At 44.1% G+C, this 19,615-nt stretch overlaps 3 protein-coding genes across 3 annotated transcripts; 2 read left to right on the top strand and 1 right to left on the bottom strand.

Moving 5' to 3' along the window:
• On the top strand, nucleotides 10,767-11,921 carry LOC110432871. The gene is made up of 2 exons (XM_021453904.1): nucleotides 10,767-11,321; nucleotides 11,398-11,921. The coding sequence occupies exons 1-2, from the start codon at nucleotides 11,175-11,177 to the stop codon at nucleotides 11,641-11,643; spliced, it is 393 nt and encodes a 130-aa protein (XP_021309579.1). The 5' UTR covers nucleotides 10,767-11,174; the 3' UTR covers nucleotides 11,644-11,921.
• On the bottom strand, nucleotides 11,813-15,118 carry LOC8057916. Its single transcript, XM_021453901.1, has 5 exons — nucleotides 14,984-15,118; nucleotides 14,839-14,897; nucleotides 14,154-14,748; nucleotides 12,424-14,066; nucleotides 11,813-12,345 (listed from the first exon to the last, which is right to left on the bottom strand). The coding sequence occupies exons 2-5, from the start codon at nucleotides 14,868-14,870 to the stop codon at nucleotides 11,925-11,927; spliced, it is 2,691 nt and encodes an 896-aa protein (XP_021309576.1). The 5' UTR covers nucleotides 14,871-14,897; nucleotides 14,984-15,118; the 3' UTR covers nucleotides 11,813-11,924.
• On the top strand, nucleotides 15,317-17,331 carry LOC8057324 (protein Barley B recombinant). The gene is made up of 2 exons (XM_021453903.1): nucleotides 15,317-15,689; nucleotides 15,772-17,331. Exon 2 carries the CDS (start codon nucleotides 15,879-15,881, stop codon nucleotides 16,926-16,928), a length of 1,050 nt encoding a protein of 349 aa, XP_021309578.1. The 5' UTR covers nucleotides 15,317-15,689; nucleotides 15,772-15,878; the 3' UTR covers nucleotides 16,929-17,331.

Here is a 19,615-nt window from a genome sequence, read left to right as displayed (position 1 = left end):
CTAGCGCCGCTCCCCGACCCTAACCACACCACCACGTCGAGCCCCGCGCTGTGCGTGCCTCCCTTGCGTGCTGCGCAAACAGCCGCCGGCGCCGCTCACGGCCGCATGGCCGGCTCTGTGTGGCCCGTGCAGGTCGTCGTGCGGGCCCTTGCCCCGACCCAACGCGTGGGTCATCCGGCCGCATGCCGCTGCGCCGCCGGCATGGCCAAGTCTCGGCCGAGCCCTCCCTTCCCGGTGCCCAGCAGCTACTGCTTCCGATCTTCTAATTGGCCACTGCGTTCACGAACAGGACCCAAGGTTGAAGATGATGGTATTTACAAGTTTGCCATTGTCCTTTAATTATTCATCATTTAATCATCCTAATTCCGATTCGAATCGTTCCAGTTGCGTTAGATTTGTGTCGTCGTGTTCTACGCAGCAGTGCAAATATTTATTATATGACTCGTTTATACATTTATTGATTTAAATATAATTTGTTTAATATTTATTTAATAACTTTATAATTAAAAGCCACCTAGGGTTGTAGTTCGGTTCTTGTTGCATAGCGACCGTGTCCGCGTGAAATATGTGTTCCCAACAATGTTTACCATGTCACATGTTTATCAAATTAATATTATTAATTTAATTAATAATTACACAAATTTGTTTCTAAATAAAAATAATATAGGATAATATCATTTTTTAATAACTGCTTGTCAACTTAAATATGTATTTATTAATTATAATTTTACTAGTTTAAGCATGATTTATATGAAGTCGGTCTAGATGCAATTTAGTTAATACTTATGCAATGCCTTTCTTTTTTATTAAAAGCAACTTAGGTCTATAATCTTGGCCTTCTGTAAATAATTGTTAGCTTGATTAATATTAACTTAAATGTTTCTTAATTATAATTGGTTTAGTGAAATATGAAACATGTAATTAATTTAGTTAATATCTAACTAATGCCTTTTGGATTAAAAGCAACTTAGTTATATAGTTTAGTCTTTAAATAAAGAATGTTAATATAATTAATATCAACCTAAATGATTTTTCAATTATGACTTGCTTAGATTAACTTTGAAAATAAATAGTGATTCTAATTAAGTTGCTCTCACTCGTTTTATATTCTCTAAGCTATGAATGCTAAAATAGTCTAAACAATTTCTATAACTATTTATAAATAGAATACGACTAGAACTATACTTTGTCTTTTATAATTATAGTTTGTTTAATTTCACTTTATGATTTTTCTCTTAAAAGTCTATCACCTCTTTTCATCAAATAAAATAGATCAAGCGAATAGTTGATCTTCTTCGTTGCACTTCGAACCTCGAAAGCCGTGTTCATTTAACGAATAGCTTCGTTCTCAATCGTTCTTGTGTGGTCACGATCATAGCAATAGGTCGTGTCCTTTATTGCGCTCTTCTTTTCAAAACTTTTCTTTTGATTGATGCTTGTTCTTAGTCGTGATTGTTGTTTGTCTGTTTGTGTTGCTTGGTTGCTACGAGTAGAAGAAGCGTGGTTCGTCAACGGTGAAGATCAGGAGCTAAGGACCGATAGTCGAAGCAGAAGTTGGAGATCAGAAGATAGAAGCCAAAGAATTCTGAGCAGTTATACACTGAAAATTAAGGCAAGTGCAGACACCCTTTGATCATATTTGTACCTATGAACTTTAAATACATTTACTTTCTTTGCATGTGTCTTAATACTGCAAACCCTAAGGACCTGACTAGTCTTCTACTATATTCCTTGTACTCCTGGGTTTTATACATGGTAGAATAGTGAACAGTAGTTATGCTTAGCTGCTCTACTCATCTAATCTATATGATAATAAAAGTAATAATCTTGCCTAATGAATTCTTCAATGATGATTAATGTTTAAATGATGAACAATGGTCACTTTGGTGACGGAGATGTTGCGGTGCTTGTGAGCATCGTGGTTTGTTGAGGAAAGGGGGAGCGGGTATTGTTGGTTGGCCCGGTTGCCGGGCGTACCCGTCTCTGCCCTCCGTAAGGACTTAGTCGTGGAGCGGCCCCCTGGGACATACAGTGCAGCTCCAAGCTATATGGCTCTGGCTTGACTAATTATCAGGACCTCCACTGGTAGGGTGTTACTTTCCGGGTAGGCGTAAGGAAGTAGCTTGGGTATTTATATTAAGAGGTCGGTCAGTTCGGGGTCCCATTGCTATGGGCACGGCTGCCGCGCGCCTCGGTAAAAACTTGCGAGTGGCATCCTATTAGTTGGACCCTGTGAAAGGTCTCGTAGTGACACCCTGCCTGCTCACCTTGGCAGTGTTTTGGGGAGTCATGACCCCGGACAAATAGGAATCACGACTTGGAGTGAACGTGCACACCTCTGCAGAGTGTAAAACTGATATATCAGCCGTGCTCATGGTCACGAGCGGCCCAGACCCTCACATGATGAGCAAATTGGAATCACATGGAACTTGGAGGCGAAACTTGGTTGAGGTTGCTAACTCGTGCTTTGGCGGAATGGTTATTCCGTGTTGGCAGGATTGCTATCCTGTGTTCTTAATCGGGATTGCTATCCCATGACCTTATTGGGGTTGCTACCCTGAGTTACTATCTGAGGTTGCTACCTCGGTAATAATAATAATAATAATGATGATGATTACTAAAATGGTTAATATACTTCCATCTAATTAAGGGTTGGGATATTCTACTCACCACTAGTAATAGGTTGTTTAATAAAAGAATAGTAATAAAAGTGTACCAACTTAAAAGCTCACCTGCAGTTAAACAGTGTCAACTTTTCCTTTGATTAAGCCTTGCATGTCATTATACTTTCCGTCTGTACTTGCTGAGTTTGACATGAACTCACCCTTGCTATTTTCCCCACACCCCAGTGTGTAGTAAAGTGCTGCTCAGAAGAAGGACATAGATGCTATGGAGTTTTCTAGAAGCTTATCAGAAGTGCTTGGCGTACGGAGCCCCGAGTCAACCGTCCCTGAGAAGAAAAGAGCCTACGAAGTTTAGCTACTCTTTCCGCGTACTCTGATGTTTGTAAGTGTTAATATAAATATGTTTTCTGCTATATATAACATTGTTTCTGATATTTCTATTATTTGTTGTATGTGTGGACTTCCTGGGCACACATATGACGACTCTGGTCTTATTTTAAAAGCCAGGGTGTGACAGGAATGGTATCAGAGCAATGTTGACTGTAGGACGTATGCCTAGATAGCACTGGTCGATTTCTAAAGCTTATTTTGATATAAAACTATTTTGTCATCCCTTGACTCTTTGACTCTGACTATTTTCTCATCCTTGTCATGTATCCCCTCCTTGAATAGCTACCTTTGAGCTATTTCTATTTATCTCCTTGGCTTTTGTTTAGTTGTTTCACTTAAGATTTCAAAACATGCTTTATTTCTAAATTCGATGGCCCTTCATCATATCGGACTTACCTTTTAGGATGACCACCACTGTTGAAGAAGTACGTGTAGTATCGTGATGTGATGTGTGCTTGTCTTGCTTGAATTGTGTTTTGTGTGTCGTCTCTGTTCTAGTGTTTTCAAGGAGGTTTTTTAGAAACCGTTTGAGGATTAGCTCGATCTCTGTTAAGTGGGGTGGTGTTCTCTCTTATCTGGCCTATTTTTTTATCAATCTCGGTCCTTATCATCCTTTATATTACACCATCCCTACCTACTCTAGTTTTTAATGCCTTCTTCTTTATCACAACCTAATGGAGGAATCAACACATAAAGGATGCCCCAATAGCAGCAAGCCCTAGAGAAAGTACTCACTTCAACAACAATTTCCAAGTGGAATAAAATTCCTGTTAAGTGGGGTGGATCCTCTACCACTCTTGATATCTTGAACAAAATGAGTTTGAAGTTTGAAGACTATCTCTTGCTTATCTTTCTTGTGTATCAAACTTTATCCTTTTGTCACAGAACTCCATCTTCTTGTCATCTTTGTTTGCCCTCGATTGTATCCCCATTAATATAAAGACCTAAAGATAAGTCTTCATCTATCTTGTCAATCCTTTTTGTCATCAATCTTAATCTTTTTGATCGTTGTGTGCCAACCTTTAGTCTTTGATCTTACATCTCATAGTCTTGGAATCAATGAAGCGTGAAGACTATAAATTCAATCTTTGTCTTCCTTCTTAATCTTTGACAATTCCTAATATTTTCATCATATATCTCCTAAATCTTGAATCAACGAGATTGTGAGCACTATAAGATTTATCTTTTATATTATCGATTGCTAACCTTCACTCCTTATCTTTACACCTTATAATGTGGAAACCTAGTGATCAACCTTTATCTATCTTTTCAACCTCCTTTTATCTTGCTTTTCAACCTATGCGGATCTTCAATCCTTTAACCTCATGCCATAAACTCTAAAACAATCTTGAGAATCGATCTTTGACTTCTTTGCCATTTTTTTAATCACTAATTCCTAAATCATATCTTGTCAAAAGTCTCAATACAATCTTGATGATCTGCTTTGACTATCTCTCTAGCCTCTTCAAATCTCGGGACGAGATTTATGTTAAGTGGGGTAGATCTATAACACCCCAAAATTCTTATTTTGGGTTGTTATTTAAAAACACTAAATAAAATGAATGGTTTTAATATGTGGATAAAATTTGCCAACAATAGTTTAGATTTCCATATATTTTTATCGAAGAAAAATGGTGTTTTTCAAATGTTTTGGAATTAATTAGACAGACTTTTGTTGATGTGATGCTTGTCTATTGCTTGAGTTTTTTTTGTGTGCTAAGATTTTAAAAACACGTTGACGTCATCCAATCCTTCCCGAGAATTTTTCGAGCCTTTTCGAGACTTTTTCCCTTTTTCCTAAAGCAAAAATCTAATTTTTGAATGCTCTAAAATTCTTTTTCATAGACACCAAAAACTTTATTTGGATTGATCAACTCTCAAAATACCTCCAAAAGTTTTCTTTTCATTTTTAGAATTTTAAAAATATTTTTTAGGGATTTAAAATGATTTCAACTTTTCTAGAATTATTTTTAAACTGAAAATGATTTTTATAAAATCTCGAAATTAAGAAATTTCGAAAAGTCTCCAAACCCTAGACCTATATATATGACGGCGTAGCCCTCGACGCGCTGAGTTCAGAAGTACGACCGCTTTTGCGAGCCGCCACTCGTAGCCCCGTAGATCGGTCGCCGAAGTTTTAGATCTCGTTTCCGGCGAACTTTTCCGGTGAAAGTTCGGCGAGCTTTTCCGGTCAACTCCGGCGACCTCTGCGAAAACTGTCACCGCTGCGAGGTTCGTCTCATCATCCTCTACACCGGCACGCCATTCGTTTTGTAAATCCATGTCGGTTTGGCCAGTTCCCTTCCCCTTCTCTCTTCTCCGACGAACTTTACTATGATTTTCTCTGTTCCAGGCTATCTCCGGCCATGGCCGCGGCCCTCCTCGCCTCGGGCCTAGCGCCGCTCCCCGACCCTAACCACACCACCACGTCGAGCCCCGCGCTGTGCGTGCCTCCCTTGCGTGCTGCGCAAACAGCCGCCGGCGCCGCTCACGGCCGCATGGCCGGCTCTGTGTGGCCCGTGCAGGTCGTCGTGCGGGCCCTTGCCCCGACCCAGCGCGTGGGTCATCTGGCCACATGCCGCTGCGCCGCCGGCCTGGCCAAGTCTCGGCCGAGCCCTCCCTTCCCGGTGCCCAGCAGCTGCTGCTTCCGATCTTCTAATTGGCCACTGCGTTCACGAACAGGACCCAAGGTTGAAGATGATGGTATTTACAAGTTTGCCATTGTCCTTTAATTATTCATCATTTAACCATCCTAATTCCGATTCGAATCGTTCCAGTTGCGTTAGATTTGTGTCGTCGTGTTCTACGCAGCAGTGCAAATATTTATTATATGACTCGTTTATACATTTATTGATTTAAATATAATTTGTTTAATATTTATTTAATAAATTTATAATTAAAAGCCACCTAGAGTTGTAGTTCGGTTCTTGTTGCATAGCGACCGTGTCCGCGTGAAATATGTGTTCCCAACAATGTTTACCATGTCACATGTTTATCAAATTAATATTATTAATTTAATTAATAATTACACAAATTTGTTTCTAAATAAAATTGTGGTGGTAAGTCTACCAAATTTCTAGTCCGAAGTAACCGTAGCCACTTGAGACACGAACCAAACACGATCTCACTTAAGTCGGGCTTGTCTGAACCAGTGATACAAACACGTGTTGTTGCACCATATGAGCCATGCTCGGACTGGCTAGGGTCATGCCAGGTAGCCGTGCTAGGCGGAGCCACCTTCACAAACACGCCCTACGTCTCTCACTAGGCACCCATCGTCACCATGTTGCCACCTAGCCCCACCTCACGCGACTCGCCTCACCCCTTGCCTGCATATGCGCCGCACCGCGGCTTCACAGCTCCGCCCGTGCTCGGTAGGTGTGGCCTTGGCTCGCACGCCCGCCCGCCACCTCCCGCTGCTCTATGGACCGACCGAACAGCTCCCTCCACATCCACGAGGCCCTTGGTGCCGCTCCTCCGCGCAGCCACCATAAGTGGGTTGACTCGATTTCTCCGAATTGGCTGGCTGGTCAGCCAGGGCCCGATCCAAATGGAAGAAGTGTGTGTGTGTTTGATTTCATATTTATGCAGAATCGTGTTCGGCTAAGAACGTGTTTGTTTATCTGTATAGAAGAGTATGATGACCCTGGCTTAGAACCAGTGGCGTAACCAGGCAGTGCCCCTCCCAAAGCCTAATCTTTCCTTAAATACCTATATAAATACTAATATTTATAGTATAATAAATATCAATTTCACATATTTTTTATTCAAATATGATAATTTTGGTAAAAAATAGTGTAATACTTTTTTAAAAGTTTATCAAACATATAATTATATATATTTTATCATACTAACAAAAATTGGTTCCGTCGCTGCCCTCAGAACATGGTAATGTTAACCCTTAGTCATTGTTATTGCCATTTCATCGAATATATGGAGGGTGCCGCATTCAGCAACTGCACATCACCGCCGCTCCCCTTCTCCTGCGCCACTGCGGTGGAAACTAACGTGATACACCTCGTGGCATACGCCCAGCCATCCGCGCACCACATGGATGCACTGCTCGCCGCGGCCTTCGTCGACAACTTGGGCGCCGCGCCTTCAGGTTCAGGGCCGGGCGTCGCCGCCGTGGCTCTCGTCGCGCTTAGGATCCCGATCCTCCATTCCTCCTCCCGTGGGGCACGTTCATCCTCCGTGACCTGCTCCTCGCGGTTCTAGTTCTCCGCGCCTCCTCAACCTCCTCCTCCTCCTGCTCCCAGACTCCTCTGCCGACGCCGAGTACCTCACCGCGTTCCCCAACCCGCACCTCATCAGTCACCACCGAGCTCGTCGCCTTCGTGTCCATCGCAGTCGTCGTCCGACTTATTGGGCCGTAATTTTTTTGGGTTTTTTTTATCTGAGCCATTACAATTCTTCGAAGTTGGAGAAATGTCATTACAATTCGGGTATTTCAAAACATGCCATTACAATTCTCAATCTTCCTGATGATTGCCATTTTCTATGTAGACAAGCTGTCTGGGCCTGGGATACGCATACGCAACCAGCCTATGGACACCGATGCCCCTGCCTACCCACGATAGAAGCAGTCGCGGCTCGGTCTTCTTCTCCCGTACGACTCCGTTCCTCACCGTGTTCCTCCTTCTCTGTTCCCCTTCTCCACGAACCCAATCCCTAGAATCCATCCAGCGTTGATTCCCCTCTTGAGCCGACATCACAGCCCACGATGGAGCAGCCTAGCACGGTGGCCTGAGGTCTACTGCTTCTAGTGCTCTGGAGGCTCAGTTCGATGGCGGCGTCCAACTCTGAAGCCATGGCCGGGAAGTGGAGTCGCGGCCCCATGAAGGCAACTTCCAGTGCCTCGAGCTCGACGGCTAGCGGTAGAAGGGAGTGCCCCTTTTGCCATGTTGCTTTGGTCCACATCCGGAGCAAGAAACCAGCGACCAGGGGTTTCTGTTCTAGCAGCTGTATTTGTAGGTTTTATAGGTGTGATGATTGGTGTGGTTGTTGCTGGTATCTGGAAGTGATTAGACTGTACCAAGTTATTTTAGGAAGTAATGTTTTGTGTGTCCTGAATGTTCCCAGAATTGAATTGAATGAATGTATGGTTCTGATTGGATGACTGAATGTTACCAGAATTATGCAATGCTATATAGGCAATCTGAAATATAATAGAATTGTTCCAAGAATTGTTCTTTTATGGAGCAATGTGCGTGTGTGCCTGTATGTTCCCAGAACACATGTATCATATATATAGGCAAGAAGAATGTTCCCAGAATTGTTCTAGGACACAAAAATAAGACCAAATCTGCAGCTGCATTGACACAGTTCAGAAACCGCAGGTTCAAATGCCATTTAGGCCATTACAGAGGTGCTGGTTCAAAGGCCATATAGGCCATTCACACAAGCAAGTTGCCATTTAGGCCATTACAGAAGAGTCACAAAATATATCCTAATTCACAAAATAAGCTGCAGATGGAGCTGCTACATTTTCGTTCAAGTTCACCGGCCATAAAGGCCATTTTCCATTACACACAAAAATAAGCTTGATTACTACCCATCATTTATCATATCAAACATGCTTCTAATAACCCGTGCTGGTGGAGCTGCTGCATTTTTCATCAATTTCTTCTTCACTGGTGTCTTTTTCTTCTTAGGTGTCTTTTTCTTAGTGGTTGTCTTCTTCTTTTTTACTTGGGATGGTCCAGCTTCTTCTTCTGGTGGCCTCTTCCTGCAACATTAGTTCAAGATTAATTTGTTTTGACACTTATATGTAGTTAACAGATGCAAATTGAGAAAAAAAATCATACCTTTTATTTGGTGCAGCGGCAGTCTCACCATTTGGTCCCAACTCAGGTTCCTTGCATGTCTTGGCAAAGTGTCCGAAACCTCCACACCTGTGACATTTCACTTTTTTCTTTGAACTGTTTTTCTCCATGCAACCTCTTATCCTTACCACTTTAGGCCTGCCCGGTCAGTGAACACATCACCTGAGTAGTGCTTCATGAAGGTTTGGTACAAGTGCCTCATGCACTCTCTGTTTTCAACCTGTGGGAAGACAGCCCCCACAGCCTTTTCAAGTCCTTTACAAGCATCTGAACATATCACTAATCCTGGAGGGTCCCCCACTGCTCTGTGCAAATTCTGGATGAACCACTTCCAGTTATCTTCAGTCTCTGTGTCAAAAACACCATATGCAATATGGTACAACCAATTATGTCCATCAACCCCAGTAGCTGAAGCCAACTGCCAAGGTACTTTCCATTCAGACTAGAAGCATCTAAACCAATAAATGGTCTGCAACCAGCCAAGAACCCATCAATGCATGGCTTCAAGGCAACAAATATCCTCGTGCAGTCTTTTATCAAAGAACCACACTGTGGGTAACTGGTTAGAAGGCACATTCAATTCATTTGCAATACTTGACAGCAACAGTTCAAGCGTTACAGACCCAAACTCCACATCTCACTTAATCATGGTGCCTTTAGTATATGATTTCCTACCATCTGAGTCTTTCGTAGCGAATCCGTGGACTTTAACCTCTACCGCGAACATACCATTCCTATCAACAATCAAATCGAGTCCCAAATCGAAGTGTAAATTGGTAAGCACAAGTCAACTACACTACATGCTCAAATTGATAACAGGGGATGCACACACATTACCTGCTGTTGCAGTCCTCCATCTCCATCGCAGCACTATGGCGCAGCAGGAAGACCCCGCCCATCGTCTTCATGGATCCCGCATCTCATCCAGTGGATGCGCCGGCCACAGACACGACACCACCAGCCGCTCCCCACCACCGTTCCACCTCCGCAGGTCTCGCGTCGGAGCTCCGCAGGTCTTCGACGGCGGCTACAGTCTAGGGTTAGGGTTCAGAGGGAACAGAAGAAGAGGAAGATGAGAGGAGACGGATGGGGAATGTCGTAGAAGAAGACCGAGCCGCGGCGGCTTCTAAACGCAGGAAGGCAGGGGCATCGGTGTCCATACGCTAGTTGTGTATGCGTATCTCGGCCTGACAGTGGGCCTAGTCAGCTTGTCTAGGTAGAAAATGGCAATCATCAGGGAGATTGAGAATTGTAATGGCATGTTTTGAAATACCCGAATTGTAATGGCATTTCTCCAACTTCGAAGAATTGTAATGGCTTAGATAAAAAAACCCAATTTTTTTTGGCGACTTATTGGGCCGTCGTTGTGGCACCTAGTACGTAGGTGTGCACTGGGCCCTGCGTGGCTGCGTGTGAGCAGCTAAGGAAGGCTAGCTAGCTATACGAATACGATGCGGAATTGCTCAGAGAAGTGGGCATTCGGCGGTGACCGGGCGGCGGATAGGGAGGTCCAACGACGGCACGGCGGCGTAGCACATAGCAGAGGATCCCGTTCGCATCCCGTGCTCTGACCACCCCCAAACCCCCCCTTCGTCGACGACTGGGTGAGCGGCGCTGACCTTGTTCGTCGGGTCCTTCGCCGGCGACGAACATCACCAGGTGAGACCGCCCCTTCGCTTGCCCATTCCCTCCCTTCTGTGCTGAACCGAGCATCCCCAAACTCTAACTGAAGCAGTTTATATCTAGATCTGACCTATCCATTACAAATATACTCCCTCCGTCCCAATAAAAATGTCGTCCTAGCGTTTGGGCGTTGTTCCAAAGAAAACGTCGTTTTAGAGGCTGAGGCCTACAAGAAAAGGCTGCATGCCTACGGCTTTTATTGTTTCCCTTGGTTCGAGTCGAAGCCTCTCTTCCCAAGGAGAAATTGGCTGTTTTGCCAGCGCCAAGAGTGGGTTTCGCCCAAATGCCATTAAGTTTTTGGGCTTCGCCCGTTTGCCAGCGCCAACCATCGCTCTCCCGCTGAAATGCCCTGAGGTCCGAATTCACTGTTGAGGCCATATTTCTTACCCGTTTTACCCTTCTCCCTTTCCTCTTCAACTTTCACGGTCACGGACAGAGAACGGACCAAATCCACTTGCTTGCTCCTCGCCACGCATCGAGCCGGCCCGTCCGTGCGCCGCCGCCGCCGACGACCCCGACGGCCGCCGTCCGCGCTAGCCTCCTCCGCCGCCCCCGTCCGCGCCAACCGCCGGCGCTGACGACCCCGTCCGCGCTAGCCTACGCCACCGCGCCCAGTCGGCTGCTGCAGCCCTAGCCCCGTCCGCTCGTCGCCATGGGATCTCCGATGAAGTCAACCTCTGCTGGCTCAAGCTGCAGTGGTAAGTGCCCCAAATGCCATGTTGGTTCATTGGTCCGAATCCAGAGCCATCAGCCGAATACGTATGGGAAGTGGTTTGTCAAGTGCTCTGAGAACATCTGGGTACGGATTCTCCCCATTGTTCTCACTATTTGTTGTTTGTTTTGCTACTAGTCTGATTGAAATATTTGAATTACAGGGTGATCCAACTACTTGTGGTTACATTCGCCCTGATGTGCAGAATGTTAAGTCAGAAGCACAAGAACATGGACTGGAGGCTGAGCCATCTGCCCGTGGCTGTTGCTCTGAGATGAAAGATGAAGTTAAACTGTTGAATCAAAGAATTGACAGTGTTGTAACTGAAGTGTGGAATCTGAAGGTAGCTTTTGTGGGATGTGTAGGTGTCGTGATTGGTGTTTTAGTTGCCTATATGCTTCTCAAGTGAAGCGTGTGTTGTAATGGAGACTCAATGTAATGCCACCATGACTTTGCAATGAAGAAAATCCTTGCAGGAAATCATGTGTCCCTTCTTATTTTGGCACAATTTCATGATCTCAATAATATTCCATAAATATAATAGATTTCATAAAGGTTCACGCAACACATAGGTACCATTTAAGTTACAGCAACACAAGTTCATCGAGCAGGTTGTCCAGATAACAGAAGCAAAATACATAGGTTCAGATAACATAACATGATACATAGGTTCAGATAATAAATGACATCTCAGGTTGTCTTCGGCTTCCTTGGAGTCAACTTCTTCACTAGCATCCCAATTGGTATATTTGCAGGCTTCTTCCTTGGTTTTGGTGTAGTTCTAGCTTGCTTCTTTGGCGAAAAACGATTTAGCAATGTACTTGTCCCTCCTCCAAGTATTTCTGCAAGTTTACTTGGCACATCATTTTCAGCTTGAGCGACATTGTTTGGCTGCACAGGAGCAACATCTGGAATCACTAGAGCACTTTCTTGATGCAAAGGATGATGCACAGGAGTGTTTTCTGGAATCACTAGAGCACTTTCTTGATGCACAGCAGGCTGCATAAGAGCATTTTCTTGTTCGACTGGAGCATGCACAGGAGCTTTTTGACTTGACTTCCTTTCCCCGTTCTTCCCATACTTGGTAGTATTTGTCCTAGGGTTCCTCTTCCTGTTAGTTACAACATATTAATAATGGATAGTAGCTTGTTAGAAAACGAAATAATAATAGAAAGAAACTAGAATGTACCTTTTCTTGGTCCCATTTAGCCGACATTTGTAGCTGGATGCAGTGTGTCCTAATTCTCCACACCCCTTGCACGTTCTTTGCCCTCGTATTAATTGCCTCTTAGGTTTACCAGCTTGCATAGCCTCCTCTTCGGCAGCAGCATTATCAGCCTCCTTGGCAGCCTCCTTGGCAGCCTTTTTCCCTTTGCCACCACTTCCTCCTTCAAGACAACCCTTTATCCGCAGCTTCCTGTATCTCCCAGCACCCTTTTTGTCCAATGGTCCCTCAACTCTAGATGCAAGTTGCACTTGTGGCCACTGAGTTTTATCTGGCAGTGGCTCTATTAATCTCTTGTATGCATTTCTGAAATTTTCAACTGAAAAATACTCATGGACAAATGGCTCAAGATCCACATCCACAGTTTCTTGAGCTGTAATCAAAGCCAAAGCATGCTGACATGGCTTGCCAGTGTGTTGCCACTCCATGCATGTGCACTCATGGAGATAAGTCCTCACTACATGCCTGTTATGGATGGTATTCACTTCCCATATCTCTGCAGCAATACTATCAGAGCTGATAACTGTCAAGTGACCCAAGTTTCTGGTTTTCATTTTCAACTGACGAATGATTGTTGGTAAAATCCTCCCATTAAGCTTTTGTCCAATCTGCCTTCTCTTCCTCCACAGTACCATTAACTTCTCCCTAATTTTATCAGCAAGCTCACAAACAGGAAGGTCCTTCCAGTCCTTAATCCAATTGTTAAAACATTCAGCAAGGTTGTTGGTTATGTAATCACACTTGAATATAGGGTTAAATGCACTTCTCATCCATAAAAATTTATGATGATTGTCAAGCCATGGCAACACTTCATCACTGGCATCTTTAACATGATTGAAGAAATATTGGAATACTTCAGTTCTATATGCTCTAGCTGCAGGATACATCTTAGAAAAAGAATCACCCCCAAACTTCTTAAAGAAATTCTTCATAAGATGCCTAAAACACTCTCTATGTTCAGCATGAGGAAACACTTGCTTTACAGCTGTCTCTAGGCCTTTGCATGCATCAGTGCATATTGCAAGCTGAGGAAGGTCTCCTATGGCCTTATTCAACTGAGTCATGAACCATTCCCAATTATCACTTGTCTCACCATCTATGAAGCCAAATGCAACAGGGTACATCCAATTATTTCCATCTAAAGCAGTGGCTGATGCTAAATGTCCATTCCACCTACCATTCAATGCAGTGGAGTCTATACTAAGGTAAGGTCTGCAGCCCTCTAAAAAACCCTCAATACAAGGACTCAAAGCACAAAAGAACCTGTAAAAGTATACCTTGCCATCAACCTCCAGGGTGTCGATCTCAATGACACTGTTTGGTGAGTGCTTCAGAACCTCTTCCCTCCAATTGTACAGCAATTGGAAGCTATCCTCCCAAGCGCCATGCAGTTTCTTCAGTGCAATATTCCTCCCATCTGCCACGGTGTCATATCCAATTGTGCATTTGTGTTCATCTTCCAGCACTTCCCGTAGTTTAGTTGCGCCCATACTTGGGTCCCTCCTAAGATGCTTCATCCCCCTTGTAGCAACCCAGGCAGCAGTGGGTGTAGTAGTCAATCTCCTCGCACTGGAAGTGCAGTTATGTTCGTCAGTCAAAGCTGTAATCTGCAAAAATAAAAAATTAGAAAACAAATCCAGAACTCAAAAAAAGGAATGCAAATAGAAAATTTAGCAAAAAAAAAGAAATTATACCATAACAGTTTTTGAATTAGGCAGTTTACGAGCATTAATACGCCATGGGCAAACTTCTCCCAGGCACGTCCCAATAAACCTCTCTTTGTCAGTTTTCGCAGTATGTAGTCCAAACTGTTTATTGATAGCGAACTGCCTCACAGCCAATCTAAAATCGACCATGCTGGGGAACACAGTGCCAAGATCCATGCATGGTTTGTTTGGGTCGTATACCAGCACCCTCTCCTCTGGTATGGCATCATCAACAGGGATGGCTGCACCTCTAGTATCAATATCAGGGATAGCTGCACCTCCAGTATCAACATCAGGGATACCTGCACCTCTAGCATCGACATCAGGGACTGTACCACCATTGTTTGCAGTAGCATCATCAGCATTTGAAGTAGCATCAGCAGCACTTTGCTCAGGATCGTCATCGGTTCTAAGACCCAGAAGACGATACACCTGATCCTCATCGAAAACTTCTATCCTTCCTTCCCCTTCATCATCTAGCCTTTCCTCAATCTGTAGTTCATCCCAGTTAACGAGATGGCTCTGCTGTTCTGGTATGCCAGCATCTACAGCCACTAAACTAAGCTCAGGCTCCAGATCGAGCCTAAAAAAACCGATTAGAGAGTTAGAACACTACACGAGATGGCTCTGCTGTTTCTGATATGCACAACGAGAAAATAACGATGCACCATACCCTGTCACTAGATCATTCCGATTGCAATCCATAGCAAGTAGAGTCACTGCATCTCACCCCTGTCAAACCCGAGACAAACCCTAGGTAAACACTTTACCCACGAAATCCACAAATCAATCCACACAATGCGAAGGTCCAGGCTCACCTTAGCGCGGACTGACGGGCTCTGCGGGCGGCGGCGGCGTCTGGCGGGAGATCTCCGGCGGCGGCGGGAACCAAGGACGGAAGGGCCAGCTCGAGGACGGGAGCGAGGATATTTTTGCGTCAACGCCGTTCTCTGTCCGTGACCGTGAAAGTTGAAGAGGAAAGGGAGAAGGGTAAAACGGGTAAGAAATATGGCCTCAACAGTGAATTCGGACCTCAGGGCATTTCAGCGGGAGAGCGATGGTTGGCGCTGGCAAACGGGCGAAGCCCAAAAACTTAATGGCATTTGGGCGAAACCCACTCTTGGCGCTGGCAAAACAGCCAATTTCTCCTTCCCAAGCGAATCGAAGCCCGAGTCGACGAGGCAGACCTCCGCCCAGATCCGCCGGAGCAGGCACTTCTCCGCTCGCACCCGCACCCCCTGCCAGCACCGACGCTCCATCTCCTCCTCCAGTGGCCGCCGGCGCCCCTCCACTTCTCCCCTAGCCCCTCCACTTCTCCGCCGAAAGCTAGTGCGTCTGAGATCTGGGAGCGGATTCCACTCCCTTCTCCTCCCCCGACGATCCCCTGCCTCGTCTTCTCCTTTGTCGGCGTCCTCCCTTATCTTCTAGTTCGCCGAAGGTCCAGCCCTTCCTTCGCACCCGCCAGAACTAAGTGGGGTCCACCCAGAGATCTCCGACCATGCCCTTCTCCTCTCCCCACGAGCGGTTGGTTACAATGTCCTGCGATTTTGTATTTTTAGACCTGCTTCTTATGGTCTGGTCTGATTGTCAAAATGGGTGTGTGTAGGGATTGCTGATTCCGCAGATGAGCTGATCAGAACCGCGAGAAGGTTGGATTTTTCTGCTCCTTATTGCGGTCTTTGAAGGTGGATTTGCTGTTCTGACAAATCAGAGATGGACGACGATGATGGCAGCCTAGGCATTCGGAATTGGGGCTTCTATGACACTGTCAAAGGCAACCTCGGCCTGCAGCTCATGTCGTCTGCGCCACCTGACCGGGACACAAAGTCACTGCTCCCGAACGGTGCCTTCTTGCAGCACCATGGACACCACAATGCCCCACACCAGCTCCACATGCAGCACTCGCTACATTCCCGTGGCCCCGCTGGTGGTCGAGCCTCTGGTGGCATGCCCACCGAGTCGCAACCTATTCACATGGACTTCTCACGCAATGAAGCTTGGTTGCACCAGCCACACCACCACCAACGTCCCCGTGAGCAGAGGGTCCTTCATTCTCGCCCTATTGGGCCAGATGGACATGTTGGTCATCCAGGCTATGGTGGCCATCCTGCGCATGGTGGACATATTGTGCATCACCATCCTACTGGCTATGAGATGATATCAGATGCACAGCATACTCTCCAGATGATGCAACCACAGCTTGAGACACAGCTTCAGGAGCCTCCTCCATGTAAGGAAGAGGAAGCGCCACCTCCACTGATAGAGGATCACACTGCAGTTAGTACCGGGCCACCTGTGAAAAAGAGGCAGCGGGGCCGGCAGCAGAACCGGCAGCCTAAGTCACCAAAGCCTAAAAAGCCTAAGAAGGCTGCTGTTCCAGTGGAGGATGGAGCACCCAATGGGCATGCGCCCCGAAGGAGGGGACCTAAGAAGACTGTGGGGATGGTGATTAATGGTATTGAGCTGGACCTTGCCAACATACCAACACCAGTCTGCTCGTGCACCGGATCTCCCCAGCAATGCTACCGGTGGGGTGCAGGTGGCTGGCAGTCTGCATGCTGCACAACTTCTATATCTATGTATCCACTTCCAATGAGCACAAAGCGCCGGGGTGCACGTATTTCTGGAAGGAAGATGAGCCATGGTGCATTCAAAAAGGTGCTTGAGAAGCTGGCTGGTGAAGGGTACAACCTTGCTAATCCAATTAACTTGAAGACGTTTTGGGCTAAGCATGGTACAAATAAGTTTGTAACGATCAGGTAAAGAAATAGGCATGCTATGTTTGTCGCTTTGTAGGTTGTAGCAGGTCGGATCCAGCGTAGGTGCTGGGGGAGGTTGAGCCCCCTACACCTGCTCGGAAAATGGAGTCCCCAACAATTTTATGCATGGATGAAGAAGTGAAAAAATGGAGGAAGATGAGGAGAAAGAGAAGTGCCCCCCCTCCACCCTAAATCGGTGATCCTGGATCCGCCACTGGTTGTAGAGCTGTAGTTAGGCCTGATTTATTGCTTGTATGTTTTTGTGCCAATCTGCAGAATCTGTAGGATTAGTTTGTAGCCATGTTCAGTTTCAAAAACTAATTTTCATGCTTATTTTGAGCTTCAGATGTTGACCCAATTGAAGTATGTCTGTATCCTTCACTTTGCAAAATTTAGTGTAACCATAATAGTCTCTAATTTAGGTGGCATGAAATTCATTGCATTAATTAAATCTGTGTGGAAGTAATGGCATTATGTGGAGGATTTGTGTCTTTGTCTGCTGGAAGACATTTACCAGCACCTTTTTTTGGAAATAACTGTTAACATATTAAAATAAACTTGACCACTGGGGGGTGACACTCCCTGGCATTGCAATAAGAAGTTGTACTAGGGTTTGAATGCAAAATGGCAAGGGGAGACCCCTGATCACACTGCTCTTACCGGTATAACTTGTGAGAAGCTGGTTAAGTGTTAACTTATTGTATGGCATATCTTTAAGTTGTGTTTATGAAGTACTTATATTATGTATTTGATGTCTTACAATTCATACTCAACGGATTTAAGAAACTAAATCTTTGACCACATCTTCATACCTCCAGCAGTCTGTGCAAAAGCAAATATTGTCGTTTCTGGCCTTCTTGCTCACCGTGAAATGTTTATAGAACTTTGGTTTTAGTTCATCTATTTTCTTGTCAAAGTGCTGGTTGGCATATACTTCCTCCCATCATAAACATAAGTCCATCTATGCTTGTCGTAAGTCGAACTTTTTTTTAACTTTGACCACTAATATCTAGCATTTTATTTAGATTGGCAACATAAGGTTCACACTACTAGATTCACAATAACAAATACTTTCGTAATCTATAAGTCTTTATGTTTGAGATATATTTATGTAAATATTGCTAGATAAAGTTCAACAGGTTTGACTTAGGACAAGACCAGATGGAATTATATCAGCAGTCTGAGGAAGTAGTATTTCTTCAGAAAGGTTATGTGGAGGTTGTGCTTAACTTTTTTTATGGTATTTGGTTGCTATGGTTCCATAATCCATGTTAGAATAAAGAGGCTATCCTTGAGCCTAGGAGGCTAGGACCATATCTTAGTGTTGTGGTTGTCAAAAATGGTTGAGAAGTCAAATTTAATTGCTTTGGCATTGAGATAAGTGTCTTTTCCAAAACATTTTACATCAAGTGTTCAGGTGTTGAAATATGGTTATGAAGCTTGAATGAACAATTCGACTGGTGCAGCAGATTTCCAACTGTATGACAAATGGATCTTTATAATGCAGTATTTGAAAATTTGTAATTAGTTCGGTTCTGTGCAGGTTGTTATTTGTATATGCTTAATGAAGAGGCTCTGTTTTAGTCGATATGTTTATGATTTGGTTCCTGGTTTGTTGAATTGATATCTGGATGCAACAAAACTAAGTAATCATCCGGTTAGTTGTTTTTGTAATTGTTATCCACTGCAGGGAAATGCAAAAGGAATTAAGTTGTTTGCTTAATCTGGTTGAACTACTGGGGTTCTAGTTTTCTTTCATAGGTAAGTTGGTATAATACATCATTAAGCTTTCTCTTTTAGTTCAGAGCTTATGGGATTCGTGTGTGTTTTGGATAGTTTTCTTTTTCTAACATTTCTGTGATTATGTTAATAGCTAGGATAAAGTTTAATAGTTATGCAGATGTGGTGATTGGATCATGTTCTCTCTTTTCTTCCTCAAACATGTCAGAGAGCTGTGTATCATTTCATTAAGAAGAAAAGAGAGTACTAGGGGAAGAAACCCCCAAAAGAGGATCATGTTCTTATTTGAACATATTATTTTGGTTTTTTGAAGTTTGAGGACCTTTTGGGCTAAGCATGACACAAACAAGTTTTTTAACGGTCAGGCTGCCTTAGGTTTCATGGTTGTAGCTTGCCCTGTGTTATTCTATATGTATATTATGCAGAAGTTTTTACAGTGTAGCCATTTTCAGTTTTGTGAAATTCAACTTGCATGCCTATATCACTTAGATATCAATCTCCTGGAGAGCTGTCTATTGTTCTGCTTAGAAGTTGAAGGGTAACAGAATCTCTAGCTTAGATGGCATGAAATTTAATGTGTCCAATGTTTGGTATTTCTGAATTTTAATTTGCTACATGTTACATCTTTCATTGATTTCTTTTGTTGAAATACTCTTTTTTGTGCAAGTAGTGTTTTTTATTCTTGATTGTTGAAGGAATCTTCAGGAGAACAGAACCAATATGGGATTTGTTGCTTTGTCTGAATGTTGTACCTTGAGCTCCTTTATCATTTTTTTAATCTTGATATCCAAGTGAGCATGTTATTATACCAATAACATAACATATGGTTTCTATTCTGAGGTACGGAAGCTCAAGTGCATTTTGATACGTGGGTATTGATTGATTTTGCACACTTTGCATCGTCTTTTTTAGTATTATATTCCACTGTTTCATTCTGTATTACGGACCTAT

Source organism: Sorghum bicolor, chromosome 2, assembly GCF_000003195.3.
Source record: "Sorghum bicolor cultivar BTx623 chromosome 2, Sorghum_bicolor_NCBIv3, whole genome shotgun sequence".
Lineage (NCBI taxonomy): Eukaryota > Viridiplantae > Streptophyta > Magnoliopsida > Poales > Poaceae > Sorghum > Sorghum bicolor.
This window is presented reverse-complemented; position numbering and strand designations above follow the sequence as displayed.

Coding starts and splice junctions, on each gene's coding strand:
- LOC110432871 (XM_021453904.1), top strand. CDS start 11,175: ATGGGATCTCCGATGAAGTCAACCTCTGCTGGCTCAAGCTGCAGTGGT. Junction 11,322..11,397: donor AGTGCTCTGAGAACATCTGG/GTACGGATTCTC, acceptor TTTGAATTACAG/GGTGATCCAACTACTTGTGG.
- LOC8057916 (XM_021453901.1), bottom strand. CDS start 14,870: ATGGATTGCAATCGGAATGATCTAGTGACAGG. Junction 14,749..14,838: donor CGGAATGATCTAGTGACAGG/GTATGGTGCATC, acceptor CGGTTTTTTTAG/GCTCGATCTGGAGCCTGAGC. Junction 12,346..12,423: donor CTAAATGGGACCAAGAAAAG/GTACATTCTAGT, acceptor TGTAACTAACAG/GAAGAGGAACCCTAGGACAA.
- LOC8057324 (XM_021453903.1), top strand. CDS start 15,879: ATGGACGACGATGATGGCAGCCTAGGCATTCGGAATTGGGGCTTCTAT.